This window comes from Pygocentrus nattereri, chromosome 4, assembly GCF_015220715.1.
Source record: "Pygocentrus nattereri isolate fPygNat1 chromosome 4, fPygNat1.pri, whole genome shotgun sequence".
Taxonomy (NCBI): Eukaryota; Metazoa; Chordata; class Actinopteri; order Characiformes; family Serrasalmidae; genus Pygocentrus; species Pygocentrus nattereri.
The window spans coordinates 31,307,062-31,326,458 of NC_051214.1; the positions used below are offsets into that span (position 1 = coordinate 31,307,062).

Sequence of the window (19,397 nt, forward strand, 5' to 3'; positions counted from 1 at the left end):
TGATAGTATTTTAGATGTAATTAATCAGAATGGCATATTAACCATATATGATTATGTATTGTATGTGTGCACTGTTTGCTCAGAATATTCTTTATTTCAAATAGTCAGTCGTTTAAGCGTTCCGGACAGACGTGCCATTTGTCACTTTATGATTATCTGCTCACGTGGGCAATGACAGTGAGACCTGGAGGGGTGTGATTGGGAGGAATGGCCTCTCTGATCTGAACCCGAGTGGTGTTCAGTTTTTGGACTTCTGTGCAAACCATGTTTGAAAGGATGTCCATAAGTGCACATGGCACCAGGACAACCTAGACCGCAGTTCAATGATTGACTTTGTAGTCAATCAGACTTTGTGTTTTGGACACTGGTAAAGAGAGTAGCTGAGCTGTCAACTGAGCACCGCCTGGTGGTGAGTTGGATCAGGTAGTGGGGGAAGATGCCGGTCAGACCAGGCAAACCCAAACGTATAGTGAGGGTTTGCTGGGAACGTCTGGCAGAAGAACCTGTCAGACTTGTCCGTCAGAACTTTGACCAGATATCGGGGGAGGTGAGGGACATTGACTCAGAATGGGCAATGTTCTGCTCCTCTATTGTTGAAGCGGCTGACTGTAGCTGTGGTTGCAAGGTAGATGGTGCCTGTCGGGGCGGTAATCCTCGAACCCGGTGGTGGACACCCCAGGTGAGAGATGCCGTCAAGCTGAAGAAGGAGTCCTACCGGGCATGGTTGGCCTGTAGGACACCAGAGGCAGCTGGCAGGTATCGACAGGCCAAGCGATCTGCGGCTTCAGTCATTGCCAAGGCAAAAACCCGGGTGTGGGAAGAGTTTGGAAAAAGTGAGGACTTGGAAAGTGACTTTAAGTCGGCTCCAAAAAGATTCTGGCAAACCGTCAGGTGACTCAGAAGGGGAAAGCAGTGTGCCACTTGCACTGTATATAGTGGAGATGGTGTGCTGCTGACTTCGACTGAAAACGTCATTGGGCGGTGTAAGGAATACTTTGAGGACCTTCTCAGAGTCTGGGGACACGGGAATAGGCTTGTCCATTACTGAGGCCGAAGTCGCTAAGGTAGTTAAAAAGCTCCTTGGCAGCAGGGCTCCAGGGGTGGATGAGATCCGTCCCGAGTTCCTCAAGGCTCTCAATGTCACATCGCTGCTGTTTGCAGATGATGTGGTCCTATTGGGGACATCAGGCCGTGAACTTTTGCTGGATCAGTTTGCAGCCGAGTGTGAAGCGGCCGGGATGAGGATCAGTAACTCCAAATCTGAGGCCATGGTTCTCAGGCGGGAAAGGGCGGAGAGCACTCTCTGGGTCAGGGATGAGCTCTTGCCTCAAGTGGAGGAGTTTAAGTATCTCGGGGTCTTGTTCACAAGTGATGGTACAAGGGAGCGGGAGATTGACAGGCGGATTGGTGCTGGGTCAGCAGTGATGCGGGCTCTTCACCGGTCTGTTGTGGTAAAGAAAGAGCTGAGCCATAAGGCAAGGCTCTCAATTTACTGGTCGATCTACATTCCCACCCTCACCTATGGTCATGAGCTTTGGGTAATGACTGAAAGAACGAGATTGCGAATACAAGTGGCCGAAATGAGTTTCCTCCGCAGGGTGTCTGGACTCTCCCTTAGAAATAGGGTGAGAACTTCGGTCATCTGGGAGGGACTCGGAGTAGAGCCGCTGCTTCTCCACCTTCGAGAGGAGCCAGCTGAGGTGGTTCGGGCATCTGGTTAGAATGCCTCCTGGGAGGTGTCACAGGCAAGTCCACCCGGGGAAGACCCAGGACACGCTGGCGTGACTATATCGCCCAGCTGGCCTGGGAACGCTTCGGAATCCCCCCCAGGGAGCTAGTGGAAGTGGCTGGGGAAAGGGAGGTCTGGGCCTCATTGCTTAGGATGGATGGATGGATGATTATCTCTGTGGGATGCTTTTCTGAGAAAGTGAAATTAATGCTTTTTGTATCTTTTTTCCATTGTTTTTATTTGTCTAAAACATGATGCAGATTATATAGATTTTTTTTATATCATTTTGATGTTTTGATTTTGTTCTGTGGGCATTAAAAGTGAATGTTGTGTTCATGCACACTTTACTTCAACAGTTAATAAAAACCAGTTATAACATCAGTAATTCAAGTACAATTCTTTCTCTCGATCAGACATGCAGGCAGACAGGCAGATAGACAGATCCTACCATCTGAATGTTGCAGCTGAAATCGAGACTCGTCAGACTAGGCAACATTTTTTTCTGATGTCCAATTTTGGTGAGCCTGTGCGAATTGTAGTCTCAGTTTCCTGTTCTTAGGTGACAGAAGTGTCACCCAGGGAGGTCTTCTGCTGCAGCCCATCTTCTTCAAGGTTCGACATGTTGTGCATTCTGCATTCCTTGGTTGTAACAAGTGGTTATTTGAGTTAGTGTTGCCTTTCTATCATCTCGCCCAGTCCTCAGACCACTCCTCTGACTTCTCACATCAACAAGGCATGTTCGTCCACACAACTGCCGCTCACTGGATATTTTTTCTTTTTCTGAACATTCCCTGTAAACCCTAGAGATGGTTGTGCGTGAAAATCACATCAGCAGTTTCTGAACTACTCAGACCAGCCCGTCTGGCATCAACAACCATGCCACATTCAAAGTTACTTAAATCGCCTTTCGTCCCCATTCTGATGCTCGGTTTGCACTTCAGCAAGTTGTCTTGACCACCTCTACATGCCTAAATGCAGTGAGTTGCGGCCATGTGATTGGCTGATCAGCTATTTGTGTTAACAAGCAATTGAACAGATGTACCTAATAAACCGGTGAATGTCTTGAGACTTGTTAGACCACCAATACCTGTCACCATCAGATAAAGTTTTCTTATTTGAGACATGGGAACATATAGCTCCACTCTTATTTCAGATCTGAAAAAAAATCCACAGGTGTTTCTGTCCATCCTTCCACTGTGATAAGACTCACACTCAACCCTATGGGTCTGAGAGGATGTGCAGCTGTCAAGAAGCTGATGTTGAGAAAAGGAAATAGGCAAAAAGTAAGAACATTTAGTCGGTGATGTCTAAAGAGCAAATTCTCCAAAATCGTAACTTTACCAGAGAGAATTTTTTTTTTACTTTTAATGCAAAATAATGTAAAGATTTTACAGTTTATTCCAAACTGTTTTGGAGCATTTTTATTGGTCCATTATTTATAAAAAAATGCCTCATAATGTAAATGTAAAAAGAAGCTGCTGTGCTCAAATTATGTAGAAACAAAAAATGGCAAAAAAAGAAGAAAAAAAAAAGCTGCTGGTGTCCTCAGAACAATGTATTGACCACCCCAGGGTCCAGACCTCAACATCACTGAATGTGTTTAGGAATATTAGGATCATGAGAAGCAGAAATTGCACATTGTATGAGGAAGTCAGGTGTAGCTGAAAAGTATGTTAGGGTGGTGCAGGACATGTATGAGGATAGTGAGACAGTGGTGAGGTGTGCGGTTGGAGTGACAAATGGTTTCAAGGTGAAGGTAGGGTTACATCAGGGATCAGCTTTGAGCCCCTTCTTGTTTGCAATGGTGATGGACAGGTTGACAGATGAGGTCAGGCAGGAGGCTCCATGGACCATGATGTTTGCAGATGACATTGTAACCTGTGGTGAGAGTAGAGAGCAGGTGGAAGAGAATCTGGAGAGGTGGAGGTTTGCACTGGAGAGGAGAGGAATGAAGGTCAGTAGAGATAAGATGGAATATGTGTGTGAATGAGAGGGAGGCAGGTGGAAAGGTGAAGATGCAAGGAGTAGAGGTCGTAAAGGTGGATGACTTCAAATATCTTGGGTCAACCATCCAGAGCAATGGACAGTGCAAAAAAGAGGTGAGGAAGAGGGTGTAGGCAGGATGGAGTGGGTGGAGACAGATGTCAGGGCTGATGTGTGACAGAAGGATAGCAGCAAGAGTGAAAGGGAAGGTTTATAAGACAGTAGTGCGTCCTGCTATGATGTATGGTTTGGAGACTGTGGCTCTGTCTAAAAGACAGGAGGCTGGGCTGGAGGTGGCGGAGATGAAGATGCTGAGATTTTTGTTGGGAGTGACAAGGCTGGATAAGATTAGAAATGAGCAGATCAGAGGGACAGTGAAGGTGGAGCAGTTTGGAGATAAAGACAGAGAGGCCAGGTTGAGATGGTTTGGACATGTGTTGAGGAGGAATAGTGGATATATTGGGAAAAGAATGTTGGAGATGGAGCTGCTGGGTAGAAGGAGAAGAGGTAGACCTCAGAGAAGGTTTATGGATGTAGTGAAGGTGGACATGGAGATGGTGTGAAAGTAGAGGAGGCAATGGATAGGGCAAGATGGAGGCAGATGATCCGCTGTGGCGACCCCTAAAGGGAGCAGACGAAAGAAGAAGAAGAAGCAGAAATTGCAACCAACTTGTAAGGCTGAATTTTGGAGTTTCCCTGCAGATTTTTTTGAAAACATGAAAAAAAAGAAAATAATTGAAACTGCAATAAATGCAAAGAGAGCTCTTAACACTGAAAATTTAGAATGAGGTATTTAGGGTACTTTGTAGTTTTCTGTTATATGTTTTGTGATTTTGTTCTTCTCATACAGAAAAAATAATAAAGTGTACTTAATATCCATTTTGACTGGAAATTAAAAAGCCTAAAAGAAGACCTTTTAACAGTAGCATATGCTGTGAGCTCTGCTTGTATATATGGTTTGAAACTTCACATGAAACCTCCTGGATATTGAAAGTGTGGGGTGGGCAAGTAGGAGTAGTTCACTGCAATAACACAAGGGCATTTGTGTATTTTTCAGCTTCTGCCTCGCACAAAGAGAGGCTCTCTGTTTTTTCCTGAGGGGTGGGGAAAGAGACACAGCAGTGTGGAACCATTTTGAGTTGTGCATGTGCTCACGTTTCACACTGTCTCTCAGCAAGTTGCCGACGTGGCCATATCTCTGGCACAAGTTTATCTCATCAAGGCGTCGGACAGCTCGGCTATGAACGTAAGATTGCACAGATAAATCTTTTAAACAACTTTTTTGGCTGCCCTCATATTTACTTAACATTTATTAACTCTTGACAACTTTACAATAATGAAGTGGTAAAAATAAACGGATGAGAATTTTCTTAACTACACTGTCAGAAACAAAGGTTCTGTGCAGATACATTTTTGTATTTTAGGTGAAAAGTCTGTATTTGTACATTTTCATTACCTAATTCTCTAAAACAACAATGAAATAAAAAGCCTAGCGATGAGACGGGGTGTGTGTGGAGTCAATACAACTTTAAAAAACATAATTTCAATGAATTATGGTACAATTATGTTCCCTGACTAAAGGTACTGAGATGTACCCTTGAGGGGACCGCCTCAGTGACAGTTTCATACCCTTTTTCTGAGAGTATAGAGGTGATTAATAAAATTATCAAGTAGTTTAGTGATAAGAGCATGTTCAAAACACTTTCCCTACATATCATGGCATATATGACAAATGTTGACCTCAAGGAGGATATGACCAATAATAGCCCCTCAGATATGCCTTGTTTTTACCTGACGGTGTATCACTTAGAGTGGATCATTAACAGGTTTGTTTTCTTTTTTAGGATAGTAAGTTTTATTTTTTCAGCTCTGATAACTCAGAGGAGCTTTTTTGAACAAATACGCTTTATCATTCTAGGGCTGTCGTGCTTGGAAGTCACGTCTATACTAAAACAAATCTGTTTCACAAATAAGGAAATGGTGTTATGACATTCCTCATCACTTACGAGAATTATTCAGACTGATTTCATACATTTTATGCAAGTCTGTCATTAAAGATGCGTCATGATTTCAGTTCCCCATGCCTTCTCTGGTTTCAGGTTGAACAATTAACCTGCTAGAGTGCCAATAAACTGAAATGATATGGTTAAGAAATGAGAAATGATTCAAAATTAGTTAACAAAAAGAGCAGCGTCCAAAAGCGTTTCGATCAATAGTGCTGAAATCCCAGTTTCACTGTGCCTTGAACCCTAAACAGGTCTAGCAAGCAGTGGCGTTTTTAAAAGCCTCGGCTGACTACGCCGCACGGTGTGTGTGTGTGTGTGTGTGTGTGTGTGTGTGTGTGAGAGAGAGAGAGAGAGAGAGAGAGAGAGAGAGAGAGAGAGAGAGAGAGAGAGAGAGAGAGAGAACACGTGGGGCTTTAAAGCTTTCTGACATGGCGCTGCAACACGCAGACATTTCGCTGACGTAAAGGAGGCGTGGCTAGGGCCGGAGACCGCACCTCCGCCCGCTGGCCAATCAGAGAGCGAGCACCGGCTTCTCTTGAAAGCAGCTGAATGCTGATATATAACCTCGACCAGGAGCTGATGCAATTTTGGAGATATCGAGTCGGTGGGAAAGAGTCCAACTAAAGGAGCAGCGCGAGACAGCATCCTGTACTTGAGAGAGACAATTCCACTTTTATTACCTAAAGTATTTATTATTGGTGAGTCTCGTTTGTCGAAATCTATCGTTCTTGACGCCGTTGGTGCCACGAAGGCGTTACTTTTTGATCTCGTGTGTCCTACACTGCTTGAGATGCGCATAGATTTCAGGATCTCAGGATTTCAGAGTACGTCTCCATATTAGCATGATGGTGGCTTTTTTCAGCTCATTATTTTCTTATTGCTGCTGTTGGAACAAAACTTCGCATCTCCAAAGTGGCAACTCCACAGGAGAAGGAAAAAAACTTGAGTGAATGTAAATCCGTTTTATCACAAATAATTCTTCTGTTGGCGCAACCATCATGAATTTTTTACACAAAAACAGTTGATCTTTATCTTTTATGCTGCACTTCCTCGGGTTCAGATTCAGTTATAAAAGATAAATCAAAGTGTAGATTAGGCCTCAGTAGATTGAGACAGAACGTTTGGCTGTGAGGTGGTACGGTGGGCGTAACTTCGGCAGGGGGTGTTAAAAACAGTCTGTGCGTCATCGTTCCAGGAACCCGTGTATGGGGTCTCTGTATAGGGAGCTGTACGCTGACTGAGGGGATACTGTTGTTGATGTAGCCTTTGGCTGGGCGGTGATCTCTGAAAGTTGGGGATCTATCTCCACTTGGCTCATCAGTGCTACAAAAGGCATTTCACGCAACTGTGCAGCTCCTCGCTTTTCCACTAGTGCTAAAACGTAATCCTGATCAGCTTCGATGTCCTGTTCATTGCTCCTGATAACGAGCTTTCACCACATAGCCCGATAAAACACTACGCTATATTGCATTATCCCTTATGCAATATAAAGAGTAAATAGTTCATTTTCACACGGTTTTGCTGAACTTATTCTTTTGTGTGTATGTGCAAATTTTACTTATGAGGGAAATGTACTTTTTACTGCATAAATATAGATAGTCTACTGTTATATTTGACTCATTCTCTTTTAGCTATTCATATTTCATTTAATTTCTGCTGTTGACAGCGCCTGGGCTGCTGTTCTGTTGTTCACACCTCTCAAGTTCGAGCGCTATCATGTTATTCTAGACCAACAGTATCGCACAGAGAGAACAGTAGTACATAAACTTCACTTCGTAAAGTAAATGGTCTAGGTTAAGTTCCAAAAGGCATCTCTCAATATTTTTTTACCTCAGACATCAAGCTGTTTTGGTAGATGTACATGTCGTTTTTTCTCTGAAGTCACTTTTACCTGAGTAGCTTTAGGCTGAGTGAAAGTCGTTGCCATGCCAACTCGTGTCTCGTCAATCTGTCACTGTTGTCTGTCTTGCCGTGCGCTGATTGGCTGTTTGCGAAGGCAGGGCACTATAAATGATTCCAAATTATACTCCCCCGATCTTTTTCGCCACCAAACTGCAAGGTAAGACATTCGACATAGAGAATTAGTCAAGACTGAGCCATTTCTGTTGGAGGTGGGTCTCCTTCAGCTGTGTTTTCCGTTGTTTTCTCGGTTATCTTTGCTCAGTTTAGTTTTTATAAGAAGGAAAAAATGAACCTTAGCTAGAAGATCATACTGGAAACTGAAGAGTTTCGCTCCAAACTGATAAATATCAATTTGTGACCGTTTTGGATCTAGCGTGTTTTTAAAAAGAAGATCAGCTGGCGAATTATGGAAACATATTTATTTCACTAATAAAGGTCCCTGATAGCAAGAGGATAGTGGACCCCTGTCGGCCCACTGATGGCAAATGTGGCCTTCCACTGATGTTTTTTTCTTGGCGTTTTCCGGGCGGTCAACCGGCGGTTAAGCGGAGTATTAGACAAAACTCCACGTATCATTGCTCGTTTTCCATTTACGGTCCTGTCAACTGTTTATCGTCTCTCTTTTCTTTAGTTGTACTTTATACTTTGGTAAATCATTTTAAGCTAGCTCAGTGTCAGCAACAACATTTAGAAAATCAGGCCTTTTTTTTTTCTTTCAGTTGTTTGTAATATTTGTCTTGGTTTATTTTCTAAAATAAAAGTCTCTATGCATTTAAAATCTGTTTGAGGAGATTAAAAACTATTTAAAACTTGTATACAGCAAACTGAGGGCAGACCAGCAGTGGCATACTGTCATTGGGGTGCCAACCTTTTCAAGCCAGCTGACAGATTTTTGCTGTCTCGGATGGTACTGATCATATCAACTTGTATCACAAAGAAAAAATGAAACCTCATCTACTAGGTGCTTTGGAACGAAACCTTTCAAACAGTCTCTTTGTGGAAACTGTACATTCACTAGAGAACATGAAGCGTGAGAGAAGTTCCTCGGGTTCTTGTTTTCACTTCAGATGTGCAAGCGTTTCTACACTTCCTCTTAAGGGTGCTGGCTTTATCTTAATGGGCAACTCCCTCTTTCCTTCATCTCCACTGATATGTACTTTTTGCTACCCGGTTTTCTTGTGTGAATACGTTAATACGAAATGAAGCTCTGACAGCTGAATCTCAGATCAATAAATTAATAAACTGATTAAGTTATATTTGCCATCACTTAGGAAACGTATATTTTTATGGGACTCATGCTAAACAGTTTGTGTTCTTCACTTGCCACCAACTGTATACACAGGTAAAAGAAAATGCCTGTGGTCAGAGCCCTGAGCAAAGTAGCCAAGCAGGCCCTGCAGGTGCAAGGATGTGGATGCCAACCTTTGACAGTGGCCATGCGCAACATCAGCTTCTCCCCCCGCCAGGTCACATCTGGCTCTGATGCCAGCTTTCACTCAGTGTCCTTCTCTGAAACAGATCACCCCAAAGTCCTTATCACAGGTATGATGACCACCTGCCACATCCACGATTTCCTAATGTCACTGGCTCCCAGTCAAGTATTATAGACATGCTGTCCCTGTGACACAGGATTGTTTTTGAGTCAGCGTAGTCTGTTCTGCTGTGGATATCAGCTTACTTTGAAAATTACATAACACTGAAGTAGCCTTCAGTTCACATTTTCAGCTCTTCTTTCTCTGTGTTTGATCCTTCTGCTTTTTCGTGTGCTTGCAGGTGGCCTTGGGCAATTAGGGGTTGGCCTTGCTAAACTGTTGAGGTAAGCGCATCAGCAGATGTAGCCTGTTTGCTCTGTGTGTAACAGAGGTGTAACAGGTGTTGAAGGAATATGCAACTGGTCAACACATAACGTACAATTTCCTTGCATCTTGAAAGGGGTTTTAACCATTTTTCTGCCAATTCACAGGAAGCGGTTTGGAAAGAACAATGTCATTCTTTCAGACATCAGGAAACCACCCAGCCATGTGTTCCACAGCGGTACGTGCTCTCTGGTCTGTTTCACTCTTGTGACTTGCAACCTTGTGTCAGAACTTTGTGCACATGGACAAAGCCTTCCTGCTGTTATCAGTATAAGTAGCTTTGTAGTTGACAACAGTACTAACCCTAACCCTAGATGTTGAGGGTGTCCTTATTTGGACAGAATGCAAGTTTCTTCAGAATGCAAGTTTCTTATTCAAGGGTGTAAAGACAAGTTATGAGTGGGTCATATTATAATTGGGCAATGCGCAAGCTCACACATGCTTTCCTTTTTATAAAAATATGTGCACTTGCTAGACACACTCAAGCCTTCTTTTAAATAAGTCCAACTATTTATGACTATCAAATAATATTAACAGCACTAATGGAGTGTTTTAAAAAGTGGATGTTCTAAGCTGCCTGTAATCTTATTACGAAGATTAATTACGGTTATCTGTCATGGCAGGTTAAGCTTCTTGGTGAGGCTTCCAGGATTTGACACCATATTCCATCTTTAATTTCCCTATTATGCTAGCCAAATTATTTGAGGATTATAACAGGGAAACCTTTACATGCAACTGTTTGGCCCTGTTAAGGTTAACTGACTTGACAGCACAGTGTAAAGGGACATTCAGTGTCAGAAGGCCTGCAGAATTTTCTTCATAATGATTGTTGTCTGTCTCAACTTTTACACAGGTCCCTTTATCTACTCTGACATTCTGGACTACAAGAACTTGCGAGAGATTGTTGTCAACAACCGCATCACCTGGTTGGTGCACTACAGTGCCCTTCTCAGTGCTGTAGGGGAATCCAACGTTGCCTTAGCCCGTGCTGTCAACATAACTGGTATGTCTGCACGAAACTGATAGCATTTCTTATCTGATAACAGCGTTAACATGCATTAACAGACATTGAATAACATAAATTAACCCTTTAAACTCGGCATGTGAGTGGGCCAACATCGCTCATGAATACATAACTTATATTTATGGATTAGTTCCACATTAGTTAGTAGATTTAATTTATAGTTGCTAATGGAATATAATGAATAAGGTTAATAACTGACTAATAAGCTCAACGTTTGACTGCATTGATTTAATGCGGCTTACCAGTAATGATTTATTCACTGGTTAATGTTATGCATCTGTTTTTTTAGCATTTTGAAAACATACCAGAGAATTGAAAAATTGTTAAATTCCATCACCATCATACTCGATTTAATCCAACAAAGTAATGATTAGCCAGGCCTAGTGTTGGATTCTAACTACAGTTAGTACTATGCTCCCATGAGGGGAGGTATGGAAATGGTTAAGTGAACAAACTGACATATATAAAATCATCACTTTATATTAATATTATCTGTATTTATTGGTGTTTTTTTTTTTTTTTGTCTGTTCATGTTCTCAGGTCTTCACAACATCTTGGACATTGCTGCAGAGCATGGCCTTCGCCTGTTTGTTCCCAGCACCATTGGTGCCTTCGGCCCCACTTCCCCCCGGAATCCCACCCCAGACCTCTGCGTGCAACGACCTCGCACCATATACGGCGTCTCAAAGGTCCATGCTGAGCTAATGGGAGAGGTGAGTCAAATGTATTTTGGCAGGTATACAGCCATTACCTCAGCTTACATCAGTAACCACACACCAGTGACCACACGCCTCATTTGTTTTCTTTTCTTGTTTTTATTCAATTGACAGTACTACCATCACAGGTATGGCCTTGACTTCCGCTGTCTCCGGTACCCCGGCATTATCTCTGCAGACTCCCAGCCTGGCGGTGGCACAACAGGTACAGCAGTCCCAGCCACAGTTTCACTCTACACTCTTTCAAAAAACAGTGCCCAAGTTTCCAAAAGGGGTTCTTTGAAGAAATGCTTGTCCATGGCAATGCTTGTTCAATGGTTGTCCAGTCTTATTCATAAGGGGCCTGTGTGGCTGCATAAAGGAACCACTTTTGGCTCCCTGAAGAACCTTTTAATTGAGTTTTTTTTTTTTTTTTTTTTTTTTTTTAATAGTTTTTGTAAATGACAAGTGTGAATATAAATTTTGAAAGAACGTCTACATAAAGTAAAGGTTGTATACCATTTAAAGGATTTTAACAAGGAGACATGCATCCAAGCCAAGAACTATTTCGACACGGGTTTCTTGGTAGGCCACGCCTGAAGGAATTATGTAACTACTGTATACATCAGCGCGTGCATGTACTCGTGATGAGAACACATGCTGAGCTTGTAACGGACAGGAACTCTGTCATACAGTTGACAAATCCTTTATGCAGACCTTAAATTGACACTAAGTTCTAGTTTGCTTTTGCTCTGTAGATTATGCTGTGCAGATATTTCATGACGCTGTCAAGACAGGCAAGTTTGAGTGCAATCTGAAGCCAGACACACAGCTACCCATGATGTATATTGATGACTGTTTGCGAGCGACGCTGGAAGTGATGGAAGCTCCTGCTGAGATACTGTCCATGCGCACTTACAACATCAATGCCATGAGCTTCACTCCTGAGGAACTTGCTCAAGAGGTCAGGAAACAGCTCCCTGACCTGCAAATGACATATGAAGTTGACCACATTCGACAAGCAATAGGCAAGTGTCCACTGTCACAATATCTCATTCTCATCATTACATTTCACTTCACTTCACACCATTATTAAACAATCACACTTAAATCTGTGCTTGTTGTCTTGTTTCCATAGCTGACAGCTGGCCCATGAATTTTGATGACAGCAATGCCCGAAATGACTGGGGGTGGAAGCATGACTACGACCTACCAGAGCTGGTTCAGACAATGTTCAATTTTATTGGTTCAGAGTCACGAGTGGCCCAAGCCAACTAAGTTCAAATCAGAAGAACAGGGAAAAAAGACTGATTGCTTTAGGCAAGAGAGATCTGTGGCCTGTGCATAGACATTTGCTCTCTCTGTCTCTACTGCGCCATTTGGAAAGATCCTGCTTGGCTAGTGCATGCTGCCAGGAAAAGAATGTGAAAATCTTTGATCATTTAATTAGGGTCTGCCAACCATCCTCCTCTTTGAGAAAGGAGAGTTGTTTGTATTTGAGCAGTCTGCCATATTGGTGATCTACATCTCAGATAGGGAACCCTCATGGGACAGCTATGGGTGCACTTGGGGCCTGCTGTATTTAGTATTCTGTATATAAGCAATTTTAGCCTGAATTCTCTAGGCAAAGCACACCAAACAGGTATATCATTAAAAAGAAAGGCAGCTGTCATTGTTTTTTGTAATGTTGCTCCCTTAAATGTTTCTTCCAAAGATCTTTTTCTTTTTAAAGGGGAAGGTATGATATACAAATCATTATTGATATTCATGGAAAAGGACTGTGGTCCAAATATACTATCAACAGCTAAGAAGCTTGAAGGATTCATTTCCTTCAATAAAGGAAAATAATCAGTAAAACTGAAGCATATTGTGTGGATCTAAAAGGGAAGCGGGAGTCACTGTGTACAGTAAAGCTATCATTTTTCCTCTTAGCTGCTTTTCTTCTTGTGCTTAGTTACTATCTTAGCTTGCAAACAAGTAAATAGAATTTATATTTGTAGAATATATATATGGTCTTATTGCACCATAGCTATTTAAAGTAATGCAATTTTCTTAATTTATGTGTTTTCCATAAAAGAGCATATCGCTCATGATATAGCTGAGAACAAAATAAAGCCTTTTTTATGCTGGATTGAAATGATCTTGTCTGAATATTATTACTTTATTGTATTCATCATAGTTTTCTCTGAACAACTAAAATGAACAAATATATACAAAACACATAAAATATATATATATAATGTTATATATATTTTAGTTGTTTAGTTTAGTTCATTATTATTGTATTTTTGCTGTGTATACACTACTGTGCAAAATTCAGAGACCACTCTTCATTTATTTAATTTCTGGTGAAGTTATTTTTATTTTATAAACAAATACCTGTCAGACCACATAAATGTACAGAGAATTAGTCACAATTGGTGAGAGAATTAAGACCACCTCCTTGTTTATATGCACTGTGTGTGTGTATGTATGTATATAATGTGACTAATTCTCTGTACATTTATGTGATCTGACAGGTATTTGTTTATAAAATAAAAATAACTTCACCAGAAATTAAATAAATGAAGAGTGGTCTCTGAATTTTGCACAGTAGTGTATACACAGCAAAAATACAATAATAATAATTTGCTTATGGTCTAAATGACTTTTTTTTTTTTTTTTTTTTTTTTTTTTTTTACTTTAGAAACAGAATTCTCCTGTTTGTTTTTTATACTCTTAAAAATAAAGGTGCCTTAATGGATCTTTACCTGGAACATGTTTCTGAGAAAACCCCTTAATAATTGGTATGGAAGCTTCATATTGTGTGGAGTTTCTTAAGACTTTAAAAAAACTTTTATCTGGCCTTTTTCTTATTGTGCAAGCCAAGATTAATATAGCCACCCAGATAACTTTCCTATGGTGGTTATGTAAGTATCCCATAACCTGCCAAAATAAATGTGACTCATCATGTGATGTGATATTACCTACAAATACAAAATCTGTCGGTTTGCACTTTTGTACTGTATCTATTTCTAACAATTGCTTTAGTTGTGTTACAAGTCACGACTCCTTAGACTATCTCACTGGCTTCCTGTTGTGAATCCTTTGAATGGTGAGAAAGAGATGGTCAGTATCTACTGGCTGGATACTGAAGCCACTTGGTGCAACATTGAGAGAACCTCTTTGGTATGTGTAAAGTGAGACAGAAAAGGCAGACGTGTTTTAGTCAGAGGCAACCTTTACTGTCAAATGATCCCTGTCAAATGAAATGATAGCTTATGTTGAGTTCAGTGAACGCACGTGTTTATCTTCAGTATTGGAAAATATGGGTAGCAGTTTGATGTGTACTAGTTTACACAAGATTGTGAAAGGTATTTAAACATTTTGGACATTTAGTTTTCTGAGCTGTTAAATTGAACAAAACAAGATGTTAATCTAAACGGTGATGAACAATAACAATGTTGGTTTAGACATTTATTTATTTATTTGGTGTTTGACATGTTTTTCTATGCAGAAATGTAATCATTTTAAAATGGGCTAGTCTGAGAACTGAGGATTGACTGCTTGGTTTAGTAGGTGTTAACAGTCCTGTCTAACAGCATTAACCTGTTTAATCTCTATACAAAATTATGTAGACCACTTATTCCCAACCTCGTCCTGAGGACCCCCCAGTGGTCCACATTTTTGTTCAAACCTAACTCTCAACACATCAGGATGAAAGAAAAAGGTGGACTGACTAGGAACCACTGATGTATGAAGTGCCATTTACAGTGCCTTGCAAAAGTATTCTGCCCCTTTAACTTTTCAACCTTTTGCCACATTTCAGGCTTCAAACATAAAGATATGAAATTGTAATTTTTTGTGAAGAATCAACAGCAAGTGGGACACAATCATGAAATGGAATGAAATTTATTGGATACTTTAAACTTTTTTTTAGAAATAAAAAAACTGAAAAGTGGGGCGTGCAATATAATTCAGCCCCTTTACTTTCAGTGCAGCAAACTCACTCCAGAAGTTCAGTGAGGATCTCTGAATGATCCAATGTTGACCTAAATGACTGATGATGATAAATAGAATCTACCTGTGTGTAATCAAGTCTCCGTATAAATGCACCTGCTCTGTGATAGTCTCAGAGTTCTGTTTAAAGCTCAGAGAGTATCATGAAGACCAAGGAACACACCAGGCAGGTCCGAGATACTGGAGAAGTTTAAAGCTGGATTTGGATAGAAAAAGATTTCCCAAGCTTTAAACATCTCAAGGAGCACTGTGCAAGCGATCATATTGAAATGGAAAGAGAATCAGACCACTGCAAATCTACCAAGACCCAGCCGTCCTTCTAAACTTTCAGCTCAAACAAGGAGAAGACTGATCAGAGATGCAGCCAAGAGGCCCATAATCACTCTGGATGAATTGCAGAGATCTACAGCTGAGGTGGGAGACTTTGTCCATAGGACATCCATCAGTTGTACACTGCACAAATCTGGCCTTTATGAAAGAGTGGCAAGAAGAAAGCCATTTCTCAAAGATATCCATAAAAAGTCTTGTTTAAAGTTTGCCACAAGCCACCTGGGAGACACACCAAACATTTGGAAGAAGGTGCTCTGGTCAGACGAAACCAAAATCGAACTTATGTTTGGCATAAAAGCAATACAGCTTTTACAGGGGTCGGGTGTCTGGGTGGAGGGAGGTCATGGCAACAGGACCCCTGAAAACAAGGGAAAGAAAATATGAATTTTATTAAAATATGCATACCACACAGCAAGGGTTCCAGGGAATCTATCTTTTTATTTGGCCAGCAGTGTGTCAGACAGCTAAGTATGGTGTATAATTATTGTGATCCAAATAGTCTTAAACATTTAGGTTAATGTTAGATGCCGGTGGGTGGAACACCATTCAGAGAGAGCATCAACTTGTTTAAGACACAAAAATAGTGAGTAAACAATTATATAGTCGTTTTTTCATACCTGCAAATACAATTTGTGTGTGGTGGGGAGTCTTTATTTTTTTACCCTTAGTTACACCATTGATACTCTGTACACTCTTCAGTGTGTGTGTGTGTGTGTGTGTGTGTGTGTGTGTGTGTGTGTGTGTGTGTGTGTATGTATATGTCAACATAACATTTATAAAATAGGACTTTCTGGGCTTTGGATGATTTTTTTCCCTTGAAATTGTGAATCAAAATATTTCATCATAGTTTATGTATTTGCCTGTAAAAATGTAAACTAACATTTTTGGATCTTTTTGCAATTGTCACTTTTTAATGAACATTGTCACACTTTATTAATACACAATGATTTTTACAGATTATTGTATTTTTTATTTTCTTTTCATTCATAAGTTTTAATGACTTTTCTTATTGTATACACACATACACCGATCAGGCATAACATTATGACCACCTCCTTGTTTCTATGCTCATTGTCCATTTTATCAAAACCACTTACTGTATACAGACACAGCAGTGCTGCTGGAGTTTTTAAACAGCCCAGTGTCACTGCTGGACTGAAAATAGTCCATTAACCAAAAATATCCAGTCAACAGCATCATGTGGGCAGTGTCCTGTGACCACCAATGAAGGATAAGGAGATGATTGGCTCATACTATACAGCAAGAGATGAGTTATCGTCTCTGGCTTAACATCTACAGGGTGGACCAACATGTGCTTCATAGAGTTAATAGAGCGGACAGTGTGTGGACACAGTGGTTAAAAACTCCAGCAGCACTGCTGTGTCTGATCCACTTGTACCAGCATAACACACACTAACTTACCACCACCACCAAGTCAGTGTTACTGGAGTGCTGAGTATGATCCACCATCCAAATAATACCTGCTCTATGAGGGTCCATGGGGGTCCTGACCACTGAAGACCAGGGTAAAAAGGGGCTAACAAAGTATACAGAGAAACAGATGAAAAACAGTCTGTAATTGAAGAACTACAAAGTGCAACTATGCAGTGGAGCTGATAAAATGGACTGAGCCAAGAAACAAGGAGTTGGTCATAATGTTATGCCTGATCAGTGTACACATGTCAAATTACATGCTGTATAGTGATTTGGGCTGCAGTATGCATGCATATCATAGAATGTGGCTCTCTCGTTGACCCTCAAGGGAAACAGTGCTGCAATTGAGTTCACTCAATGGAAAACATGTCTTTTTTAAGAGGAGCTGTAAATCATGTGAGACAGCTTAATGTGACATGTATGCACATTCGCAGTCATGCTACATAAACTCTGATTAATTCTGCATTGCTGTAAAAGCTGCTCTCTGTTTGACCTTTTGAGGTGAAAAGGTCTGTTTGAGAAAGATGCTACAAATTGTCCTTCACATTCACAAGTTTCCATTAAAAAATTCTTTTGAAACCCAAAAGGTACTTTTATATTTTAAAATATAAGAATAACTTCTGCAGCAGGTAGAAATGCAGATTAAAATATCTTTCAGTAAAAGTCAGATATGCACGAAAGGCTTTTGTGACGTGAGCTATTGTTCATATGTTTTCCTCTGTACTGTTTAAGCGTCATGCCAAAGGAATCTCTTACATAACCTTGATTTCCATACCCACACACTCCAGTCCTGTTACACAATCTCTATGTACACATTGTTTATAGATGTGATTCTTCTGGTTTCTTGGAATTGGCCTGGAGAGTCTAAATAATCTCCCCACGGTTCAGGGAGTGCGTGTTTTGAGTATCGGCCAAAATCATAAGGTAACTGTTGAAGCTGAAAGAAAGTGCCAGGGTATCTGTTTTCTTTTCTGGCTGAACATGTTATGCAAGGTCTCAACACCTGCACACACTTATCGGCTTTCTGACCAATAGGAGCCGCGGAGAATACAAACCCATGTTTAATAAATGCCAAGACATGCAGTTCAGCAATGACTGAATGGGCTCAGTATGAGTATGTCTGGAGACTTCCTTGATAGAGAATGCAAAAACACAATGTGTCACAGCCATTATTCACATGGTAACCTGTTACTGAGAGAATGTTGAGTAACTCGTATAAGGATGTTTGAAAACACTGCTTTAGATGAGAGACAAAAATAATTCCAATTAATTAAATTATATTAGTATTTACATATTAAACGCTTGCTTGAGACATGCATGAGGTCTCCTGAGATATTTTACTACAAACTTAATTTGAAAATACATCAATTTGCTAGATTCTTTCCTAAAAATAGCTGATGCAACCTAGTGGTGACCTTTTAGAAATCACTCTTCTGCCAGCTACAGCAAAATCAATTGAATGCTGGTTTGGATTTCAATACAGCATCAAAAACCATTTCCTAGTGACAGGGCATAATTGTCGCATGTACTATATATCACTGCTGACAGCAGATGAACTCTTTAACCTTTGGCTGTCCTCATATATTATGGCATTTGTATGTTTCAGCTACACATAGCCAGCTTTAGTCCTGCAAGATCTGCAGTGCATTATGTATGATACTTGGTTGCAAATTCACTTTATAGTAAAGCTGTTAGCCAAAGAAATTCTGCAAACATGCTCTTACCATTTATCTAAACTGATCCTTTGCTATGAATATAAAGCTGTACAAGCATATAATGTGGTGGTAAATACTGCCAATGTTAGGCTATCACAGACTGTCACTATGCTGTCAGCACATCTCCATTTCAGTCTAATGCTCGTATTCTGTATTCACATTGTGAGTTTAATCTTCCACTCTCCTCCTCCTGACAGGGATGGTCAGGCCAGGTGCAGGATGTCCATTCACAAAACGCTGCAGAGCTGCAGAGTTTTAACCTATGGCTTCTTTCATGGTAATTTAACCTCATTAGCTCTGTTTCAGCTATGACAACAAATCTGATAAGTTAACGTTGACACTTTGTCAGACTTGATAATTAACAGCTGATTTAGCCATGCATGTGTTCTGTGTGTTTTTTTTTTCTCTAAGATTTAATTTGAAATGCAGTCCCCCAAACTCTTTTATCCACATTCTACAATTAAAATTTCACTCCCCTCTCCAGACTCTTCAGAAATGGGGTATTGGGTGTAATGAAAATAGTTGATGCATTAAACCTTTATGGCATGAATAATACTTTATTTAAAAATAAAAACATTTTACCCCACACCATAAATTGATACATGATACAAGGATCAGGATTTTCTGTATGTACACATGTAGTGGAACTGGGAGAAAACATGTAATTTATGCAAACTTTTAAGTTTCTTTTTAACAAACATCAAGTTAATTTTTCACACAAGCA

General features: G+C 40.5%; 1 protein-coding gene across 2 annotated transcripts; it reads left to right on the top strand.

Annotated features, from left to right (window-relative positions):
- The first annotated feature begins 4,937 nt into the window (after positions 1-4,937).
- Positions 4,938-13,332, top strand: tdh (L-threonine dehydrogenase). Of its 2 annotated transcripts, none has more exons than XM_017710516.2 (9): positions 4,938-4,958; positions 8,963-9,162; positions 9,394-9,436; positions 9,584-9,654; positions 10,330-10,479; positions 11,041-11,213; positions 11,331-11,421; positions 11,954-12,223; positions 12,334-13,332. In XM_017710516.2, the coding sequence occupies exons 2-9, from the start codon at positions 8,973-8,975 to the stop codon at positions 12,471-12,473; spliced, it is 1,128 nt and encodes a 375-aa protein (XP_017566005.1). In that variant the 5' UTR covers positions 4,938-4,958; positions 8,963-8,972; the 3' UTR covers positions 12,474-13,332. The 2 variants fall into 2 exon arrangements, with proteins under 2 accessions (XP_017566005.1, XP_017566004.1); XM_017710515.2 differs by lacking the exon at positions 4,938-4,958 and adding an exon at positions 6,272-6,416.
- Positions 13,333-19,397: the final 6,065 nt, after the last annotated feature.